The following is a 22637-nucleotide window of genomic DNA, read 5'->3' on the forward strand; positions in this document are numbered from 1 at the left end:
ATAGTCACTAACATTCTTGGTGCAGGTCACAGCTCCAAAGAAATAGGCATTTTGTGACACCCATTTTATAGACAAGGAAACAGATGTAGAGTCATAAAATAACCAAGGTCATAAGGGAGCAAATCCTGTCATCCCACTGCTATGCCCTACAGCTTGAACATCCTGAAGGACAAGTGTTTCTCTCTGGGAGAGAGGAGCAGGGGCGTGAGCCCAGATCTTAGGAGCCTGATTCTGTCCCAATCCAGCACTTCCTACTCTAGGGAGCAACGAAAAACAAAAACGAAACCCAAAATGTATTTATTTAATATATTCATCACAGGGGCTCAACCAGACTTAATTTAAAAAACAGAAACAAAACAAATATGACACCACAGCCGAAGATACAGAGTCCTATACAGAAATCAAGGCAAGGACAGACCATCTAAGGAAAAAATAAAAAGACAGCACAAGGAGAGAGGCTGGACAGCCCGGGTCAGGGCTCTTGGCTGGAGACCTGCTTTGCGTAGGTTTCTTGTAGGTACTTCTTGAAGGCTAGAAGAGAACAGGCAGGTCTCGGAGAATGATGGGGACAGGGCACGGGCAAGAGGGAAGCAGGGATGCAAAGGTGGGTGGAGTTTGGAGGGAGTTCCCAGGACAAGATTCTCCCTCTGCTGCCCACCCAGTGAGGTCTCCTGGATAGGCTCTGCTTCCCGTGTCACTGGGGAGGGGACTTGGGGGCCTTAGTGAGCAAGTCATTTGCACAAAGCTTTGCCTTCCACTTAAAAAGCCCTTCAGCCCACATTAATGTGGAAAGGGTTAATTTTCTGATTTTATACCAAAAAGGCAAACCAGAAACACCAAGGCAGAGGTAGGCCAGGCTTCCCTCTTAGGACACATTCCCAAGTCACCGAGACCCTTGTTTGAGGGAGCCTTTGAAGGTTGGGGAGGGATCACCCAGTGCGGGTGGCAGAAGGACCCACCTGTGGGGTTTTTCCAGAGCTCCGCAGCATGTGTGTTCAATGGGCTATCGATGTTGGGTTCTGTGGGTGAAGAGAACAACATCAGTCAAGGGGGTAAAAGAGGGTGCCTGGGGGCGTCCCCAGGTTGTGGAAAGAGGGTGGGGCTAGTCTCAGAAGTTACCTCCTAGCAGGCTCTGGATAGAGAGCAGGATGGTCCTGACATCATATAGGGCAGACCACTTGTCCTTTAGGATGTCCAGGCAGATGTTACCCTGGGTGTCTACGTTGGGGTGGTAGCAGGGCGTGAGGAATTTCACCGTGGGTGCGTTGTACGGGTAGCCACTGGGGAACTCTAGGGAGAGCTTATACCTCAGGTCTTCATATACCTGACATCGGAGAGAGGTGGGGAGTAAGTTTGCCACCCTGAACCGCATATCCCAGCCCAAGTCGCACATAAGGACCTTGCTAGAACCATTGAGTTTTTCTAGGACTTGACAGAAGACAAAGTCACACTGGTTCTGATGTTTTCTCTCATACCTGGTGGAGACATCAGGGATCCTTTGGTTTAAGGCAGGGGTGGGGAACATCCGGCACATGGGCTGTAAATGGCCAAGGCCTCACCAAAGAGAAGCAGTTCCAGCCATCACATTAGGGGTGAGTTAACTGTTTGACCAAATATAGCAGGCTAATTTTGTATGGCCTGCGAATGATGTTATAACTATCCAAATGGCCGTTGGCAGAAAAAGGGTTCCCCACCCCTGGTAAGGGTTGTAAATTGGCACTCTGAGGGTTAATACAGCTATGCTTTTTAGTCCAATTAGAATATTAGTTGCTAACATGTAAAAATTGGGAGATGGGGCACCGATCTGGAGTTCTGACTTCTCTTAAACCAGATATGCAGCAATGCAAAGCTGCCACCCTGAGAATCATGTCATCTCATTGGCCAAAATCCTCACTGTCCTCCACTCTTTTCCTTGCTGTCTGGCCCCCCGAGGAATCTAAGATGGACAGCCTTGCTTGAAGCCCATCTCCTTACTGTACAGAAGGGAAGACCAGGACCACAGGCTCAGAGCACAGGGAAGTATCCTGCCCACCTAAAAGCTGGAAGCAGATCTGGCATTTGAATTATTTCACCTCCCGCCTCTCCCCAGATCCAGCAAAGTCACACTCACCTACCCCAACCCTACACTTACAGTGCCAGCTGCTCCATGGATGGTCCCCACCCATTTGAAAAGGTTGTCTGATTCAGGGAAGGCAGAAATTCCTTTGTCGCCAGACATCTGGGGAGGAAACATTCATTTGCTGGGCTGTCTAGAACACTCCTGGGAACAAAGGGTGAACCCCTCCCCCTTAATCCCATCACAGTCTGATCCAAAATAAGGCAATCAGGCCAAATTGAAAGACTTTTCTGAGAAAGTGGTTAGATTCTCGGGGTTGAACATGCCCCTCTGAGGAGGAGTATTGGGATTATAAAGGTTCAAAGACAGGCTAAGGACAGAGGGATTATGCAGGTAAACAGAAGGCTTCTCTGTACCCACAATCTTGTTGGTTGTTAGGAATTCAACTCAACGTGCTATTGAGTGCTGGTTCTATACAAGGCCCAGACTGTTCACAGACTAGGGAGATATACAACATGGACACTGAAGGATTTGAGTTGAATATTCAGGAGTAATGTAGAAAAGGTCATCTAGGATGAAATACTAAGAAGGATGGAGAGTTGGGCGTGGCTAAAGTTTAGGGCAGGGAAATAGGGCCAGGCAGGACAGGGGAAGGCTTTGTATGGCTTCTGGGAACTATATTTTTAGAGAAAACTTCATTGTGGGGAGATGGGATTAGGAGTAGAGACTGCTGGAAGAAAAGGTGTAGGTGGGGTATATGAACTTCTTCCCAGAAGAGAGCAAACTGGACTCATCTTTTTACCCCTTTGCTCTGTGTCTAGCAAAGAGCCTGATGTGGGAAAGGAGGCTACTGATGAGTGAGTGCAAAGTGGGAGGGCAGACCAAGTGGCTAAGGATCTGGGCAGGTAGTCACTCACCATGAGGGTCATCAGCTCCTGCTGTAACCTGCAAAGTGAGCATTTGGAGTCACCTGGGAGTCTGGACGGACCAGGACTCCCCATGGTCCCATCTCCTCCCACACTTATCTCTCTGAAGGAGCTGTCATGGATTCCCCCTACCCTGAGGCGAGACTCAGCTTGGGGCACACCCCCATTTCCACAGGAGGGTCCTACTGGGTCCTCACTCTCCCTCCTTTCAGGCTCTTTCAGCACGGTTCTAGCGTGTTCTTAACCCCCAACTACTCCAGACCTCAAAATTTCTCCCCTCTGGCGTCCCCACAACGCCACCGAGACTCCCCAGCGCATCTTCATCTCGGCTCACCTACGGAGGATCCTGGCAGCATCCCCACACCTTCCGTCCTCCTTCAGAAGGGTCTCTAAGAGCAGCCCGAGCTCCTAGAGTGTCCCCCATCTCCCATATATCAGCCGTTCCAGAGCGAGGGGGCCCCGGAAATCTTCGCTGTCGGCCCCACAGCCCAGGGCGTGCCAGGCCTGGCCTTACCTCCGCACCACTCACCTCTTGCCCACGGGTCCCCGGGCGGCGCCCCCGCTGGGTTCGGCTCCTTTACGAGCTGTGGCGACGCTGGTGGCGGCTGGGTCGCGGTTCTGAGAGGCCATCCGGGCAGCGCTGGCAGGGACACAGGAGCTCGGAGAACAAGACTGTAACTGCAGGGCTGCGGGCCCGCCCGCCGGTATTTGAATTGTAACCCTCCGGCAACGCTGGCCAATCAGTGGCTCGCTTGGGTTTGATCCAGCCAATGGGGCGCTGCAGAGGGCTGTCACGGCGCAACTGCTCGACTCACCCACCGGCGCACCATTACGGAGCGGCGGGAATCCTGATTCTGAGGGGCGATTGGCTGGAGAGGCTGCCATTAAAACGAGTCTGCAGTGGATTGGTGGCCTTTGGAAAAGGGCGAACATTAAAGGGCTAAGAAAAAGTACACGTGTGATACGCCCCTTAGGTCTAACGCCTGGCTATGCGCCTCAACACCCAGGGAAAGGCTGGGTCTCCAATCTTGCCGGGCGCTGAGTGCGGAAATCCCTGCCTCTCCCCGTATCAGGTCCTGGGCCCATCGCGAGGGGAAATACTTGAGGTTGATGGCAGACTAGCAGTGCACTATTAGACAACAGGTTCATCTGCTGCCTCTCTACATAATTTAGTGTTTTAACCTATAAAACAGAGATAATAAAAGCCACTCTGCATTTTCCTTCTGGTCTATCACCAACCCACCAAGCCACCCATTACATTCTGCTACTTCCATACCTTAGCTAGGTGGAGAAATAATAGTGGGACACAGGTGAGAGAGGTGTTCCCAGCTTCATCTCATAAAGCATGATGTGTGCGCATGGGGCAGCAGGACCTTCTTGGGTCTAACCTGGGATGAAGCGGGGTACCTGGTCCTCTTATCCTCCACCCACTTCTAGAGCCCTTGATGTTTTGTCAGCCTCCACAAGGCAGAACACACAGCAGGCCCACCATCTGTGTTTATTACAAACTGTTTGTTTCTTATCCTAACAACTTTACAAATATAGAACTACATGCCAATCTGGGGGTGCTCTGTAGTGAGTCACTACAAACTAGCCCAGGCACAGCTTAATGCCGCTATCATCCATCTGGGAGCAGTCTCAGCAGTGGCCTCAGCCATGGGGGAAAGAGGGTCTTGAAGGAAGGCTGCCAAGTGTAGCCAGGCCACCTGGCTTCAGGTCTGTGCAGGTGCTTCAACAGCTCGATGCTCATTCTCTGTCCGTTGCGTCTCCATGTACTTTCGCATCTTCTCAACTATCCAGGAGGGTAGGACAAAGGATTTCAGCTCATCTAACTTCAGGTCCAGGCATCCTCTGGCAGAGACATTAAGGAAAAATGTTGAAGACAGGATGTTGGCCCAGGTTCATCCTGGGGCTACTATAAGGCAGAGGGGGAGGGTAGGGTACAGATCTACTGGATTTACCTATAATCATCGCTGGCAGCAAGGTCCCGGATGTCCTCCTCAATGAGGAGGTAGGCCTGGGGCAGGAGCAAAGGAGAGTAATCATCAATTCTGGTTCATAACTCAACACACTTTGCTTAATGTGAGGGCTGTAAGGGAGGGGACAGTTTATAGTTTAGTAGGGGTGAGTAAATAGGGAGAGACTGTCTGGGGAACAGTTCCTTGAGAGAAACTTTCACTCAATCAAATAGAAACTTTGTCGATGGGGGGGGGAGGGTAGAGACTGGTAACTATTTATAACCAGGGTCCTCTTTTAAAAAAGGGCCCTGAGGTGCTTAATAACAAAATGGCAAAAGAGCTAACAAAATATACATGGAAACAGGAAATTGGAGGAAGCTATATTAACCCTAGAAACCAAGATTATTTGGTTTTGAACTTTGTGGCAGAAGGGAAAACTGTTTAGTAACTGGGCTATATTGTCCTGGGGCCTGTAAAGCTGCTGGCACTATGCCATGGGCTGTAGTGGGTGAGAGCCAGCCCTCTTGTGAGCTTTCCATACAAAGGATGTTCATCACATGAGAGTCTTCTGTGGGAGACATGTCTTTCTAGTCTTAGTGTCGGGAATAATTAATTGTGTGTCCCTTGATTGACTGTCTTCATCTTAACGGTGCTGTGAACTTAGTAACAGATCGGGTGTTCTTGAGAGGGGGCTAGAGCTGAATTTCTGAAAACCCAGAAGTGCACTGGTCTCCCAGGTTAGCAATTAAAAAAATTTTTTTAAAAAAACTAGTCTTGCTCATGGCCTAATTCAGGTCCTGTGTTTCTCCCTGCTATTTCTTATTGTTATGTTTCATTTAAAAAAAAAAATCTTTATTGATTTCAGAGAGAGGAGGGAGAGAGAGATAGAAACATCAATGATGAGAAAGTCATTGATCGGCTGCCTCCTGCACGCCCCCCACTGGGGATTGAGCCTGCAACCTGGGCATGTGCCCTGACCGGGAATCAAACTGCAGTCTTCTGGATCATAGGCCAATGCTCAACTGCTGAGCCACGCTGGCCTATTATGTTGCAATTTGTGTCACAATGGTGAGCTCCCTGGAATCTTTTTTAAAACAGGGTATAAGTATAAATAGAGTACTAAATAAAAGATAGCTTCCAGTGCCAGAAAGGAAATGGTATACTGGTTTACAAGGCCATTAGATTCTAACAGGAGCAGCCCCAGCAGAGGGACTAAGTGAGTCCTTGGGTGGGGAACACTGCATGTGATGGATAAAGCGCTCTTCATGGTGGTTTTTAGAACTCATGCAACAATGATTCTCCTAAGGTTGTGGCTTGATGTGAGCTGAAAACTTAAGGGGATTCTGTAAGGGACTGCCAGGTGTGGCAAACAAGTTTTACCCATACTGACAAGGGGTGCTGCTAGGAGCACTGTGTTGAGAAAACGGTGTCTGGTGCAGAGTGTAGTGATCGATGAGTGAAATCTGTCAATGGGCATGAGGGATAAGTAGTAAGTGTGTCTTGTATCTGCTGTTCTTTTGCGCAGCAAATAAAATCTAAATATAAGGGATGAGGTGGGGAGGTGGTGGTGGGATGCTGTGTGGGAGACCTATGGACAGAAAAGGGAATCCAGGGATTACAGCCTGCTGTTCAGCATGAAGAATGGGCCCTCTCTGCCCTTAGAAGCCTCCCCTTCTACATCCATCAGGCTTTGAGAGTCTCTCAGATTTAGAGGTAAGCTGCCACCAATAGCCAGAGCCCTGGCTCCTGGGATGGCTGGGGCTTTGGCAGCAGCACGAGGGAACACTGCTTACCATCTTCCCCCCTGTTGCTCGCATGTGATGTTGCTCGGCCAGCCAGTGCTTGTCCTGGGGATCAGCTGCGTACTGTGAGGGATGAAGTCACAGGGGAGACATTAGCTTGGTGGGTCTAAGAATTGGGTAATAATAATTAATGTTTATTGAGCCTTTGCTACATGCCAGGCATCGTGTTGGGTGCTTTACTGCACTCTCTTTTTAAAATGTTTTTATTGATTTTGGAGCAAGAGGAAGGGAGAGGGATAGAGAGAAACATCGATGGGAGGAACATCTATCGGCTGCCTCTTGCATGCCCCCTACTGGGGATCGAGCCCAAAATCCTGGCAGGTGCCCTAACCAGGAATTGAACCAGTGACCTCTTCTTGGTTCATGGTTTGACACTCAACCACTGAGTCACGCAGACCAGGCTGCACTCTCTTAATTCTACCAACCCTAGGAGTTGGTCTGTATCATTCCCATTTTATAGATGACAAAAAGGATCAGAAATGTGGAGCCCCTTGCCCAAGGTCACACAGCTACTAAGTAACAGAATCAGGACTGAAACCATACTCTTAACCATCGTGTCACAGGAATTCAAAGCAGGTCCAAGAGCATATCCACTTGGGGGATGATGCAAACAAGGTCTTGGAGGATGTGGATCTTAAAGAATAGTCAGGCAGAGATAACAGCTGGGGAGGAAGGTTATCCAGGTAAAGGGAAAAGTAGGAGTGAAGACACTAAGAGAGGAAAATATAAAGAAGTAGCCAGTAGGCAAATTGTCTAGGTGTTGGGAATCCCCAAATATAAACCTGAAAAAGTAGAGGAAGCAGGTCTGCCCTTCGAAGAACTTGAATGTGCACAGAATGTAGCATACAGAGTCTATGATTCTGGGACCTCAGAGGGAATATGCAGTTCTGGCAAAGGGCACCAAGTCTTATGAATAGGTGCAACCCCCCCCCCCCCAAAAAAAAACCTATCTTGCATATACATGCACAGTTTTTTTTCTTAATATGTTTAGGTGCTTTTGTGACTGATAAAATACAAATTCATTTAAGAAGGTGAATGAATTCATGACTCCCACCCATCGATTGTTTTCTCAAACAGTGGAGATCAAGCACAGCTGCTCTCAGGAGAGGAGTCCCCTCTTTGGGGTCAGAACTACTGCCTTGCTCCAATTTCTTTACAGACAACTGAATAAGGTAGTGGTTAAGAGCTCAGGGTTTGCTGAGGACAGATCCGAATTTGAATCCTGACTCACTAATTACTAGCTGAGTAACTATGAGCAAGTCACTTAGCCTTTCTCAATCATACCTATCTTAAAGGACAGTTCTATGAGATAATGTAAGTGTAGCACCTAAAACCATGTTTGGTACACTATAAACACACAAGACAAGTAGCTATTATTATTGAGGCACAGAGGTGTTGTGTAAATTACAAAAGGTAAAGGTCAAGGGCAAAGAGAAGGGCAACTAGAACCCCGATGTCCTAACTCCCAGATCAGGGTTTATCCCAAGCTTCTCTGTGCCATGTAGAGTTCCCAATGTCATATATTCTCCTGCAATGGCCTGCCTAACCCCCAGCACTCACCTACCTTAAAGAGGTGTGGGTGCTTGATGTAGATTCTCCCTCTGGTGCCCCCCATACCCAGGGCTCTGAAAAGTAACAGACAAGTGGTAAGGATTACAGCAATTGTAGTCCTAGGGGTGGACCCTTCCCTCAGTGCCAAAGCTCTTGACTTACTTGTTAGCTCGAGATCCTAACACAAAGGTGGTGGATTCATTCAGCCGAGCTGGGTCCCACTATGCAAAAAAGAGGCAAGCTAGTGAGAGTGAGGTTTATCTGATGAGCAGTAAAGAAACACTCCTCCCCCTCCCCACTCCTGTCCATTATTCAAAACAGGTAATTTAAGAAACTGAATATTTACAATATGCTAGGCCCTGTGCTAGACACTGGGGATAAAATGATGAGGAAGATAGTCTCTGTTCTTCAGGGGGCCATAGACTTATGCATACAAATAATTATACCTTCACAAGATGGACAATGATACAGGCGGGTGCAAAGAGTGAGGGGTGCCAAAGGGGAGGGTTAACAAGAAGGCTTCCTTAAAGGGATAATTCCCAAGTTGATTCTGAAGGGGTGAGTGCAAGATAGGGTAGAGGGGAGGAAGAAGGGGCAGCATGAACAAAGGCAGGTGAAAGCTGTTTTGGCACGCTGGAGAGGCTGCAGCAATTCTGTGTTGCTGAGACAGAGCACAAATTAGGGTGTGGCAATTAATGAGGCTGGAGAGAAGCAGAGAGAGGCTGGAGGACCTATTGTATTTTGCTCATTCTGGAGGCTATGGGGAGTCACTGAGGGCCTCTACACAGGGGAGTAAGATTTACTTTATTTTTTAAATATATCTTTATTGATTTCAGAGAGAGGGAGGGAGAGAGAGAGAGAGATAGAAATATCAATGATGGGAGTCACTGATCGGCTGCCTCCTGCACACCCCTCACTGGGGACTGAGCTGGCAACCTAGTCATGTGCCCTGACCAGGAATCGAACCCCGATCTCCAGGATTGTAGATCGATGCTCAACTGCTGAGCTACACCTGGCCAGGCCAGATTTGCTTTAAAGGCAGCTCACTCTTCTGCAATGTGGGTAATGGATTTGAAGTGGCAGACTATAGGCAGAGGGTGCAATTTATAGGTTGTTGTAACATAATTGTTTTGAAGTAAGATGAGGGCTTGAGCTAGGATAGCAGTAAGGATGAAGAGGAGGGAATAACAATGTGATATATTTAGGAGGTGGAAGCATCCAGGACTTAACTGGATGCAAGGAGAGGTAGGAAAAAGGCAAAGACAGCTAAAGTAAAGACCTTAAAAGAAGACCTGAGGAAAGATTCTGTTTTCCATTCTGGATATCTGAGTTTCAAATGTTACAGAAAGTTCAGGCAGGGATATACAAGTTTTAAACTAGACAGGGAGTGTGGTACAAACCAAGAGGTATGGCAACTTTAGCACACATTGGTCCCTGAAACCATAAGAGTGAATGATTTAGATCATCCAGAGAGAAACTAGATGGAACAGTGGACCAAGGAGAGAATTCTGGGGAAGACCCATTTATATGGATCACTGAAGAACTCACAAAAAAGAGAAGAGATGTTTGGAGAGGAACAGAGTGACCAGAAAGACTCAGGAGAATGCAGGACCACCCACTTTAAAGGAGTAGAGTTTTAGAAGGAGGGTGTGGTCACTGTGTGAAAGCAGAGGGCCAGTATGACAAGAGGTGGACCACTTATACTGGACACAGCCTCAACTGGCACAATGGAACTTTTATCTACCTTACTGGGCTTCCATATACGATTTTACTCAAAGAAAGGATTCTACTACTGAAAGACCTTGCAAAAAACTGTTCTGGAGGCAACAGAGGCTAATGGTTAAGAGCACAAACTCTGGTGGTAAACGGATCTTGTGTTTGAGACTTGGTTCTACCACATACTAGTATGTGACTATGAGCAAGTTCCTAAGCCTTAGTATATACTCTAGTGTATTAAGCATATAAGATTAATAAAATATAATTTCTGCCCACAGGAAGTTGGCAGGAAAGGAAGCTCCCCAACTATAGAAGGGTAACAGAATCTATTTCTTAAGGTTGTTACAAAGATTGAGAGAATCCATGTAAGTACTGCATAAGTATTAGTGACCACTAGTTTTTTTTGTTTTTTTTTTTAATAGTTTATTGATATTTAGAGAGGAAGGGAGGAGAAACATTCATGGGCTGCCTCCTGCATTCCCCCTACTGAGGATCAAGCTGGCAACCCAGGCATGTGCCCTGACCAGGAATCAAACCAGCAACCTCTCGGTACATGGGATGACGCCCAACCAACTGAGCCACACTGGTTAGGGTGACCACTAGCTTTTACAGGAAGAAGCCTTCAGCAGACTCAAGTCTTCTCTTTGTTTTATCCCTAATGCCAACCCCTGCTTGGGAGCCTTCTGGGAGGCCAGTGTTGGGGGTAGGGGAAGGGGCAAGATGACTCTGGAATGGCATGCACACATCCTTTAGCACCCGCAGCCTCTTTCCCTCATGGTGGGCCTCAGAGCCTTGATCGAGTCTCCCCGGGACAGAGGTCATGGCCATGCTCACATAATCATACCTTGGGGCCTTCTCGGCGAATTGGTTCACAGGATTTAGGTTTCCACCTGATTGGAAGGAAAAAAGAAAGGTGAATTCTCCAAGTTCAGGTATAGGACTGGCAGAAAGCTTGCTGCTGCTGGTGGGAGGGAGTCCCCACACTCTCATTTTAGCCCCAGGTGTGCCTCTTCCTGGTAACACACTGGAGGAGGCTCAAAGGGAGCGAAGGACTGGACTAGAAGCCATCCCAGGACTACCTCTGATAGCCAGTCCAAGAACCTCTCTGAGTTGTTCTCATCTGTCAAGAGGTATCAGCAGCAACTGCTGTTGTTAGTGAGGAATGAACTTGCTCAGGTAGGACACAAATCTAGGTAAGATGATGACTACTGTCCCATCTCCTAGTCAGGGCTCCAAGCCATCCTCATTGCTTTAAACCAGACCAGCAAGGCTTCATCTGCTTTATGTATTGGGCTTCCATGTAAAGTTTGGTTTGAAAAAAAGATTCTGTTGCTTTAAAAATCTTAGAAAATGACCATGCTAGAGGGAATGGAGTAGTTTTGCTCCTTATTAGCTGTATGACCTTGGGCAAGTAATCTCTGAGTCTGTTTCCTTATCTCAAAATTAATTGTACCTTCATTAGAGGGTGGCTGTAAAGACTAAATGGTATATATGTAAGGTGTTTAGACTAGTTATGGCACATTATAAATATTCAATATATACTAACAACAAAGAAAGCCTGGTGCTTAATCAAGCTGGGCTGAACTGTTCTGGTGCAAAAGTAGGATAAAACCACCTCCTCACTGCTTTCTTTTCCTGCCCATCAAACCTGGGTAACCCTCCTCCACGGTGACTTAAACAAACAGATCTGATTTCTACAGAAGCAGAACTCTGGTCTCTCTTCCTCCAGGCCCACTCCCCCCGTTCCTCCCTCCGGCTCTATTGGTCCCTACTCACACCATGCCGGTGGCTGCCCGGTCATTTGACTGGATGTGTCCAGGAGGCCGTCCCTTCCTCTGCCACAAAGAACAACTGTCAGAGGCCTGACCCTGTGGAAGCCCCGCCCCACCCCACCCCATTGACCGGTCCAGGGTTACTGGTGGAGACTGTTTTTCCAAAGAGACCAAATGGTGCTTGAGAGTGAAGAGAGAGTGAGTGTTTCCAGGGTTCCGGCCTCTTATGCTAGAAAGGCCTCAGGTGCACTGAGGAAGCCCACCACCCTCCCTGGAGCTACAAGCCCTTTCCCAGCCAGAAAACGTGGAAATGGCTTACCTTTTTGGGAATGGGACTTCCTCGATGGGCACCTTCCTCTTCTATCTGCCGACCACGCTGCAGAAAAGGAAAGGCCAATGCCTGGGGGCCGCAGGTTCCCTGAGATTGCAGAGGACAGGGCCCCTGGACCACACCCTCCAGCCCTTCCCTGAGCCAGGCCTCAGAAACCCTCCTAGCATGATGCTATTTGGACCTGGTCCTACAAATGGGTAGTACATGGAATGCCCTGGGGCCCACAGAGTTCACCTGCCTCCCAGTCTGATCAGTCTCCCCCTCAAAAACTCCAGGACAGCCCAGCTGGTGTGCTCAGTGGTTGAGCGTCAATCCATGAACCAGGAGGTCAGGATTTGATTCCCTGTCAGGGCACGTGCCCAGGGTTGCGGGCTCGATCCCCAGTAGGGGGAGTGAGGGAGGCAGTTGCTTGATGATTTTCTCTCACCATTGATGTTTTTCTCTCTCTCCCTCTCCCTTCTTCTCTCTGAAATCAAAACATATTTATAAAACAAAACAAAAAACAACCCAGGACAGTGACTCTGACCTTTATCCCTGGAAGCTCATGGGACAATCTGGGTATAACTTTTTCTCCATCTGAGAACAGTAGTTTAGCCTGAAAGGAAAAGACCATGTTAACAGTCACTGTTTTGGTGGGAAGTCTCTCTGCCTTCATTTTTACAGACATACTTCCAACTGGGTGACAAGGTGTTTCACGGTCAAGATATGCACATAAGCAGATACTCATTAAAAAACAACAACTTGAGGTCCTGGCTGGTTTGGCTCAGTGGGTAGAGTATCAGTCTGTAGATCGAAGGGTCCCGGGTTTGATTCCCAGTCAAGGGCACAAACCTCATTTGCAGGTATGATCCCTGGCCCCAGTCGGGGAGCATATGGGAGGCAACCAATTGATGTCTCTCTCTCATGTCGATTTTTCTCTCTCCCCCACCCTCCACACTCTAAAAATCAATAGAAAAAAATACCCATGGGTGAGGATTAAAAAACACACACACAAAATAATGATCACTGTTGAAAAATTAGAAAATGTAAATAAGAAAATCAAACCGGACAACTCAGTATCCACAGAGTACTGTGTTAACACTTCAATGTAGAGTCTTCATTTTCCCATGTAAATATATACTGTGTGTGGTTTCTAACGAAATGCATTGATAAAGACTACAGACTCCTCAGGAAGCTGCGGTTTTGTTTAATAACACTGTGTGCCTAGCATGTAAGTGCTGGGGATGTGGCAGGAGTAACACGAGCAAGGCCTTTACTTTGTGAAACTTATAATCTGTAGGCGATGGGAGTAAGCAAACGAATAAACATGTAAACAATGTGACTTTAGACAATAATAAATGTTCTGGAGAAAAATCCACGGGCAGAATCGACAGAGAACAGCCGGGAGGGAGGGCTCTTTGAAGCAGGTGGTCAGGAAAGGCCTTGCTGAGAAGGGAGCCTGAGCTGAGATGTGGAGGACAAGGAGCCACTTTTCGTGACATCTCAGAGCAGCACTTGAGAGGCCCTGAGCACCGCCTCCTTCTGGAAACACTTTTCTGCTGGCTCCTGTGGCCACACTTCTCTGGTTTTTCTCCTATTTCTCCAGCCACTTTCTTAGCCTTCTTTGCTGGCCCATCCTCCCTGACCTGGTTCTTTTCACTGTCCTCTTTCATTAGATATTCTATCTGCTTTCATCTATGATCACAGCTTCAATTAACATCTATAAGCTGATTATTCTGTAATTTTTTAAATCTTCAGCTGTAGCCTCCCCTTTGTGCTCCAGATTTGTATAACGGTCTGCCCATGTCTATGTGTGGATGTACCAAATATGCTACTTCCGAAAATGACTTCATGATCTTCTCCTCCAAAAGCTGTCCCTTTTCAGTGAAGAGTGCACGAGTCCCAATGCATGTTTGTTATTTCATACCTGCCGCCTAACTAGGATGTAAGTTCTATGAAAGCAGGAACTGTGCTTGTTTGTTTGCTATTTGTTCTCATTTGTTCATTCACTCACTCACTCATTCAAAAAACACTTAGTGTACTAATATTAAGAGTCCTATTCTAGGGCCAGGAATGCAGCAGCGAACAAGATCAGGCCTCAACTCTCATAAAACAAGATTTCAGCAGAGGTGGGTGGGAGGGAGGCAACAAATAAAGTATTAATAATTGCAAGTTGAAATAAATGGTGGAAATAAACAAGTGAGGTGATAGAGAGTAACTGGGGAAGGAAGTGAGATGAGGGCTACTTTAGATTGAGTAACCAGGGTTGGCCTCTCTGATGAGGTGATTATAAGCTAAATCTGAAGGAAAAAAGGAGCCAGTTATGTAAAGAGTTAAGGGTAGAGCAGGTCAGGAAGTGAGAACAGCAAATGCAAAGGCCCTGAGTTGGTGTGCTGGAGAAGCAGAAAGAGTCCAGTGTGGTGAGAATATAGTCAATAGGAGCAGGTGGGATGAGATGAAGTTAAAGAGGGAGGAGCCAGTCCACGTAGGGCTCTGTGGGTCATGGTAAGGCATAAGGGTTTTATTCTGCCTGCAAAATAAAGTCACTAACATGTTTTAAAGAGCAGAATGAGACAATGTGATTCATCTTTAAAAAGATGGGTCTGGACACTGTGAGAATGGATTTCAGAAAGGCAAGAGAAGTAGCTCAGGGCTGAGACAAACATTTGGGAATCATCAACAGTTAAACTTTTAGGCTTCAAAGCCCAGGACTAGATGAAATCACCTAGAATGAGAATGAGCCACAGAAGAGAAGGGATCTGAGGGCTGAACTCAGGAGTGCACTAACGGTCAGAGGTCAGGTGGAGAAGAACTGGCCCAGGAAACTGAGGGGGTGTGGCCAATAAGGCTGGAGCTGAGAGAGGAGCATTCTAAGAACCATGACATCATCTACTGTGACAAATACCACCAAGAAGTGGAGTAAGCTCTCACTGACGGGATGGAGTTTTGCCTTTTCAGAGCTGAGGTCCACGCCCTGGTCTTGCTCTTTTCTGAGGCTGTGCCCGAGTAGCTAGCCAGCCAATCTTATGATAATTACCCTTATAGATCTGAACTCAAATCAGCCCTTGTGGCTTTGATTATGAAGAAATTTCCATCTCTGACAGCTAATGGTTTCATAGTCAAGCACAGAGTCTGGGTGATGCTGACAATTTCTATTAATAACAACAGCTGATACATGCAAACAGGCTCACCACTATCTTGGGGACACAGCCATTTATAGACCTGATGTCATGCCTCCTGACCACACCCTGAGAGGCAGAGAGACAGAAAGGGTGATAGTCCCCAAGATACCCAAAGGGGCCATGATTCCTTGAAGGATCAAGTCACAAGTACTTGCAGAGGTGAGATGGACCTTAGCTATTCTAACTCTTGCTTGTTCTAAGCCACAATTTCTTCATCTGTAAATTAGGGATTAAAACATGTCTTCTGTACAGGGTTTCTTCTGAAATGTAAATAAACAAATGATGTGAAAACATCTATCACAGTACCTTCTCTCCCCTTCTAACAGCAACACCTCCAAGCCCTATCTGGATGTAAGTGGCTTCTCTGGCATCCCCCAATGATGATGAGATCACATTTCGTAGCACAGCCACAAGGGCTAAGCCCTGTGCCTATGTCTCTTGTCCTATTTGGTCTCACCTGCTCCAGGCAGCTCCGACAGGCTTCCTGGATCAGCTGCTCTGCATCCACTTCTTCCCCAACGTTGTCTCGCACATTCAGTGCTGCCTTCTGGAAGAACTAGGGAGAAGTACAAAGAGGAAATTGGATATAAAAGAGAAGCTTTTAGCTCTGGTTGGTGTTGTCCTGTGCACCAAAAGGTTGGGGACAAGACTTCTAAAACAACAAATATTTCTGGAAGGCTGTGGTCCAAGGCCATTTTTGCTGGCTAAAAGCGGGGTCTCTGGAACCAGAGGGTGCACACAGCTCTTCTTAAAACTGAAGGTTTATACTCGAGATGAAACTGAATACTGTCTAGGCAAGAGATGTGCTTATGTGTACAAGGCAAAAGGACAACACAGTGACTCCTGATGGCAAAATGAACAAAACCAGAGTCATCTGGGGAAAGGAACTCGTGCTCATGGACAGTGGCATGGGTTTGTGCTAAATTCTGAAGCAACCTTCCTGCTAAGGCTGTTGGACACAATCCGTGTAATGCTCAAGGATTTAAACTTATTGAAAAGCAAATAAAAGTGGATCCGTTCTCTTGTATTTTTGTCAAATGGGTTAAATAGAAATAAATAAAAGAAAAGCTTTTATCATACCCTCATTCAGAAGGGAAAAATGATTCTGAGCATGGCTTTGAGATCAGACAGATTTAGACTCATATCCCAGGCGCATTTCCCCACTCTATCCTAGTTTAAGGAGCATAATCATAGGGGGACCCACTATTCTTGGCTAGTGCAAAATCAAAGAATAACCTAAATGTCCAAGTATAACTTAAATAAATTAAGGCATAGCCATACCATGAATATGCAAATATTAAAAATCACAGTAAGGACATATAAGAAAATATATTTTTGACGTGAAAGGTATTCATGATATACTGCTAAGTGAAGGAAGCAAGTTATAAAATAGTTTGGCATCATATGAGCCTATTTATGTAAAATAGCAAAAAGCAGAGACAAAAGAGCTGTAAGAATATATATTTAAGTAACAGTGGTGATATCATGAATGATTGTTTTTTTCTTATCTACATTCTCTCAGTTTTTATAGTGTACATGTATTACTTCTGTAGAAAAAAAAAGGAATACCAGTGCCTGAAGTGAACAGGCCAGGGCAGGTCAAAAAAGATTCAGAATGTAGAAAGTCCTGGTTGAATCTGACTTTGCCCAATCTCAAAGGATCATCCGTGGGATGGGAGAAGTGAGACCTGGCCAGGGCCCCAGGATACCAGCAGCTCCAACTGACTGGGGAAAGAGAAGGCAAAAGGTTCTACCACTGGGTAAGAGGGAGAGCTAAAGCCTGAAAACGCCGAGGACTAGATGATGTGAAGCCCCAGACCAAGGCACTGAGAACACATTCATAATGAGAGCTCAAGTCATGTCTCTAGAAAAAAGTGTTAGTTCCCTCTGGCAGACAGAAAAATTTTGGAAACCTACAACCAATGCTCCTACTGTGCGAGATAACTATGTGGACTGTACTGTCATTATATATATAAATTAGAAATATATATATTTATTGATTTTTAGAGAGAGAGAGAAAGAGAAACATTGATTTGCTTTCCACTTATTTATATATTCATGGCTGATTCCTGTATGTGCCCTTACCAGGGATCGAGCCCACAACCTTGGTATATTGCGACGATGCTCTAACCAACTGAGCTTCTGGGCCAGGGCACTGTATTTTATATTTAGCAAGGTCAAATGCCTTTGATATTAACATCCAACCAAGGAAAAGAGTGTGAAAGCACTGAATTAGAGACCTCATGAGCTTAGGAGGAAAATTCTTCAGGCCAAATTAAATGGAATAAGCAGATGAGTTTGACTTTAAAACCAAAACTAAATTAAAACTGGTGTTCTATGACAACTAATGGCTAAATGAAATCTAATTATAACAACTTGGGATACTTTAGAACCAGCCTATGAGTTAGGCAGGGCAATGAATATATTGGGGTGAGCATAAGCTACACCTCTGAGCCTGAGAATGAAATCCAGTGATGAATCAGGCATTCTCAAACACTAGTGGTAGAAATGCAAAACGGCACAATCTTTTTGGAGACAAATTTTCTCAAGAGAAAGGTGTTTTCCCTTTTACCTATGAATTCCATTTCTAGGAATTTATCTCCCAGAAACACTCTCACAAATGAACCAAACCGGCTAGGGAGGCAGTCTATTCTCTATACAATAGTAAGAGTAACTCTTTAAAAAAACATTCAGATCACATGCTCTGCTTAAAACTCTCTAAGAGTCTTTTTTTACTCATAATAACACCCAAAGTTGTGCCCTAGCCAGTTTGGCTCAGTGGTTAGAGTGTCTTGGGTTCGATTCTGGTCAAGGGCACGTACCTCGGTTGCAGGTTCGATCCCCAGCCCCAGTTGGGGTGTGTGCAGGAGGCAACCAATTGATGTGTCTCTCTCACATTGATGTTTCTCTCTCCCCCCCTTCCACTCTCTCTGAGAAGCAACGGGAAAAAATATCCTCGGGTGAGGATTAAAAACAAAACAAAAAAGCCTCCAAAGTGCTTACCATGCCTTCAAAGGTTCTGCATGAGCTGGGCCCTCTTATATCTCTGATCACCTCTCTTACTCTCCTCTGGCTCAGTCTGCTCCAGTCACACCGGCCACTTGGGTGCTTTGAATATACCAAGTACAGTCCTGCCTCAGGGCCTCTGGCCTTGTTGCCTTAGCTGGCATGGTTTCTCTCCCAGGTATCTGTATAGCTTGTTCTTTTCTCAGGTTATTCAAATCTCTGCTTAAATGTCCTTTTATCAGGCGGCTTTCCCAGTGACGATCTATGAAATAGCACCCCTGTTCCCCACTAGTCACTCTCTTCCCCTTCTCTCTGGCATTCCATAACAAAGTACAAATTTGCTAAAAGAGGGCAAGGACATTGTCCGTTTTGTTCACTGCTACATCCCCAGTGCCTAGAATAGTGCCTTCATTATGGTAAATGCTCAGTAAATACTTCTTGAATGAATGAGTAAACAAAAGATGAGGGAGGTTTAGGAAGAAAAACAAAGAGTTCAGTTCTGAATATGCTGGGTTTGAAGCATCCGAGAGACATTCAGGTAGAACCATGTAGAAGTTTATTTATAGTCCTAGAAAATAATTTTAAATAATAATAATGGTGATATTATTAAACAAATAATAAAAACACTAGTTATGGTCCAAGCACAGTTCTGAGCACATTACACTTAAGTCATTTCATCCTCACAACAGCTTGGCAAAAGAGGTGTTCAAATTACCCATAAAGAGGGAAAAAACTTCTTGGGTTCAGAATTAGAAAACTTTAGCCCGGCCAGGCGTGGCTCAGCAGTTGAGCATCAACCTAGGATCCAGGTGATCGAGGTTCGATTCCTGGTCAGGGCACATGCCTGGGTTGCGGGCTGCAGCCGATCAATGACTCTCTCATCATTGATGTTTCTATCTCTCTCTCTCCTCCTCCTTTCCTCTCTCTGAAATCAATAAAGATATATTTAAAAAAAAAAAAAAGAATTAGAAAACTTTAGACATCTGTGTGTACTAGAGAGAGCCAGGGAGACTGTGATGCAGACAAGGACTGCTCATGAGTCTTTCTCCCTGTTAATGTTTTATCTTTGTGTTCCTCTCACCTTCATGTATTTGTTGAACACAGTCTGGATCTCCTCATTGATGCTAGGCTGCAGCACAGCCCGGAGGAGGTCCATGGAGATGGCGGGATCTGTGAAACTGCATTCAGGAGAGAGACACAGTCAGGGTACATGTCCCAAACACATCGTTTCTTAGTCTGCCCAGCCAATTATTGACATAGGATCCTTTAATGACAATAACAGACAGCTTTTACTGAAAACTAGCTATGTGCCCAGGTTCTCTGTAAACTACATAGATGCATGCCTTTATTTCATCTTATAAGTCTATGAAATGAGTATTATTTTAAAAGTGTTATGAAATGCTGTGTAATACTTACACAGAAAAGTCTATACACATTAACAAATAGTGTTAGTGAACATCCATTTAATCACTATCCAGGTCAAGAAATATAATCGGCGTTTTGCCCGGCCAGGCGTGGCTCAGCGATTGAGCGTTGACCTAGGATCCAGGCGATCAGGGTTCGATTCCCGGTCAGGGCACATGCCCAGGTTGTGGGCTCGATCAATGACTCTCTCATCATTGATGTTTCTATCTCTCTCTCCCTCTCCTTTCCTCTCTCTGAAATCAATAAAGATATATTTAAAAAAAAATATATATATATATAATTGGCATTTCAAAGGCCCATCTTGTGCTCTCTTTTATTATTTATTTAATAATAATATTTATTATTAACACAGGGTAATAGTACCCTGTGGATACTATTAGACACACTTTTTTAACCTCCATGCTACTCTGCCTCTTTTAGAGATCTCAAACAAGAGCTAGTGAGTGCTAGTGATCTTAGGCATTGTTTAATCTACCTGTTCCCCTCATTTTGTAGGAGTTCAGAGGGGGAAGTGGTTTACTCAAGGTCACACAGCCACAGAATCTGAGTGTCCTCTTTTCTAGTCCAGTGCTTTTTCTACTGCCTGAAAATCTCTTCTTAGCTCTCTACAACTAGGACCCCAAAGCTGCCTTCCAAGACAGTGCCTGGGAGGTAAGTCCCACCCAGAGCCTGCCTTACCTGGTTGTCATCTGTGAGCGGCGGCCCCTTCGCTGCACCTGCCGGTGCTTTATCATTATGTTCCAAGGGTTCTGTGGGGACCAAGGGAGCAGATGTCACTGAAGTCTGTGACATTGGGGTGAAGGTGGAGGGGGGTATGAAGTTAAACCTGGACAGCCCTGCTTCTCAGGCGCTCTCATCACTTCTCCCACCTTGGGGTGGGGTGGGGGGAAAGAGCAATGATTGGAAGGCCCTGCCAGGGAAGAGAACCTCAGGGAGAGTTTCCTGCCTCAAAAGTCTCGACCCCACCTTTTCAGGAAAGGCTGGAGGAAGGGAATCAGTGTTTACCGAGAGCCTACTCTGGCGGCAGATGATGTGCTGGGCGTTTTACCCGCATTTATATCCCATCCCCATAACAACCTAATCATCTCCGTTTTACAGAAGAGGAAACTGGAGCTCAGGGGCTTGACAGGACCGGCCCACGTCACCTAGCGAGGAGGCTGGCACCAGAATTTGAATCCAGGTCGTCGGACAGCGAAAAACGCCAACCCCCTCGGCAGCTCCAGCCACCGCGTTCTCTCGCCCGCGGGCTAGGGTCCCGGGAACCCGAGGCCCTGCCGGCCCGAGCCCAGGCCCGCCCGGCCTCCCGGGGGGCACTCTCACCGTGAGAACCAGCTGCCCCGCTGCGCCCGCGTCTCCCAGCTCCAGGCCGCCCCGCTCTGCCCCGCCGGGTCCCCGCGGCTGCTCGGCGTCGCCAGTGGCCCCCATGGCGCCCCGGACCCTCACAACTCCAGCCCGACTCTGCCAATGGGCCGGAAAGTGGCTCCGTGACGTCATTGGAACGCGCCGCCGCCTGCCCGAAAGCGCGACGCGGCGAACTGCGGCGTTCCCATGGGAACCAACCGCCGCCTCCGGCCCCAGAGAGCCTTGGAGACCGGGTCTGGGTGGGCGGGCGCGGCCTCCTCCCGCGGGTGTGGACTGCCGAGTGCAGGCAGGAACCGTTCTCCGTCTGAGTGCGGGGCGGAGGAAGGGGAGCAGGTTCCCAGGGGTTGAAGCTGGGCAACGTGGGGGAGCGTTTCGTACAGCAGTGCCTGCAGTTCAGTCTTTGAAAACTGTAGATTTTAATATGCCCGGTACTCAGCCCCCGGAAATGGAGGGGCCTAACACGCGGACCCCGAAACCCAACAACGGGAGCCCATGTCATCCCTAACACTCACCCACCGGGTCTTCCCAGGCCTCGACCCCAGGGGCTGCCTCTTGGGTCTGAAGGCATCAGCGTGAAGGCTGGGACTTGGGCCGTGGGTCGCCCCAGCCCCAGGGAGCTGGGCTGCTCAGCCCCGGCTGGTGATTCTGGGCTGGGCCGGGGATGCAGGGGCTGAACAGCAGGAGTTGCCCAGAGCGCCTCTTAACTCTGCCTTAGAGGTAACACTGCCCTGAATAGAAGTGGATTGATTTATGGGTGGTAGAGAAAGTTACTTTTTCCAGGTCACAACATAGGGTAGTAGGAAGTACGTGAGGTGTGTTTTTTAAAATTGCTTTTGAGAGAGAGAGAGAGAGAGAGAGAGAAAGTCGGTTGCTTCCTGCAGGCACCCTGACCAGGGACTGAACCCACAACCTAGATATATGTACCCTGTCTGGGACTCAAACCCACCACCTTCTGGTGTACAGACCACTCTCCAACCAGCTGAGCCACAGCGGCCAATTTTGCAGTTAGAAAGATCTGAGTTCACACCCAGTATGACATGGTGCTTAAGAAGCGGAACTGGGCTGCCTATTTTGTTTCACCGTATACTGGCTGTGTGACCCATGTTTCTTTCGCCCCGTTTCCCCATCCATAGAACGGGAATAGTAACAAACTCATAAGGTTGCAGTGAGGATTAAGTGAGTTAATTCACGTAAAGTGCTTAGAACTGTGATACAAGTAAACCCTCAAAAACAATGCTGTCATTACTATTATTAAATTCCAGCAGCCACCACTTACTAGCTTTATGACCTTGGAAAATTTTTCTCAGCCCCTCTGAGCCTCTTTTCTTACTTCTGCAAGATTATTGTGAGAATTAAAATAAATATTGTATATAAAGCACATAATAGGTCATCAATCTTTATGTTCCAATATCAGCCTTAAAAAATAAGGCAAATTCCTGGCAATGAACTCTTTGGCACTATTTTTTTTTTTTTTTAAACTATTGATTTCAGAGAGAGGAAGGGAGACGGAGAGAGAGAAACATCAATGATGAGAGAGCCATCGTTGATCGGCTGCCTCCTGCACGCCCCCC

The 22637-nt window shown here is 46.8% G+C and overlaps 2 protein-coding genes across 2 annotated transcripts; both read right to left on the reverse strand.

Moving 5' to 3' along the window:
* Positions 1-282: 282 nt before the first annotated feature.
* Positions 283-3627, reverse strand: UBE2C (ubiquitin conjugating enzyme E2 C). Its single transcript, XM_016204847.2, has 6 exons — positions 3512-3627; positions 2974-3001; positions 2132-2218; positions 1120-1324; positions 960-1019; positions 283-531 (listed from the first exon to the last, which is right to left on the reverse strand). The coding sequence occupies exons 1-6, from the start codon at positions 3610-3612 to the stop codon at positions 473-475; spliced, it is 540 nt and encodes a 179-aa protein (XP_016060333.1). The 5' UTR covers positions 3613-3627; the 3' UTR covers positions 283-472.
* Positions 3628-3682: 55 nt separating this feature from the next.
* DNTTIP1 (deoxynucleotidyltransferase terminal interacting protein 1) lies at positions 3683-21198 on the reverse strand. Its single transcript, XM_016204846.2, has 13 exons — positions 21025-21198; positions 20383-20453; positions 19361-19457; positions 15731-15829; positions 12639-12707; positions 12101-12157; positions 11786-11844; positions 10854-10899; positions 8456-8514; positions 8307-8367; positions 6734-6805; positions 4944-4999; positions 3683-4833 (listed from the first exon to the last, which is right to left on the reverse strand). The coding sequence occupies exons 1-13, from the start codon at positions 21196-21198 to the stop codon at positions 4695-4697; spliced, it is 1059 nt and encodes a 352-aa protein (XP_016060332.2). The 3' UTR covers positions 3683-4694.
* Between the last annotated feature and the right edge of the window lie 1439 nt (positions 21199-22637).

The sequence above is a fragment of the Miniopterus natalensis genome, chromosome 7 (genome assembly GCF_054644295.1).
Source record: "Miniopterus natalensis isolate mMinNat1 chromosome 7, mMinNat1.hap1, whole genome shotgun sequence".
NCBI lineage: Eukaryota > Metazoa > Chordata > Mammalia > Chiroptera > Miniopteridae > Miniopterus > Miniopterus natalensis.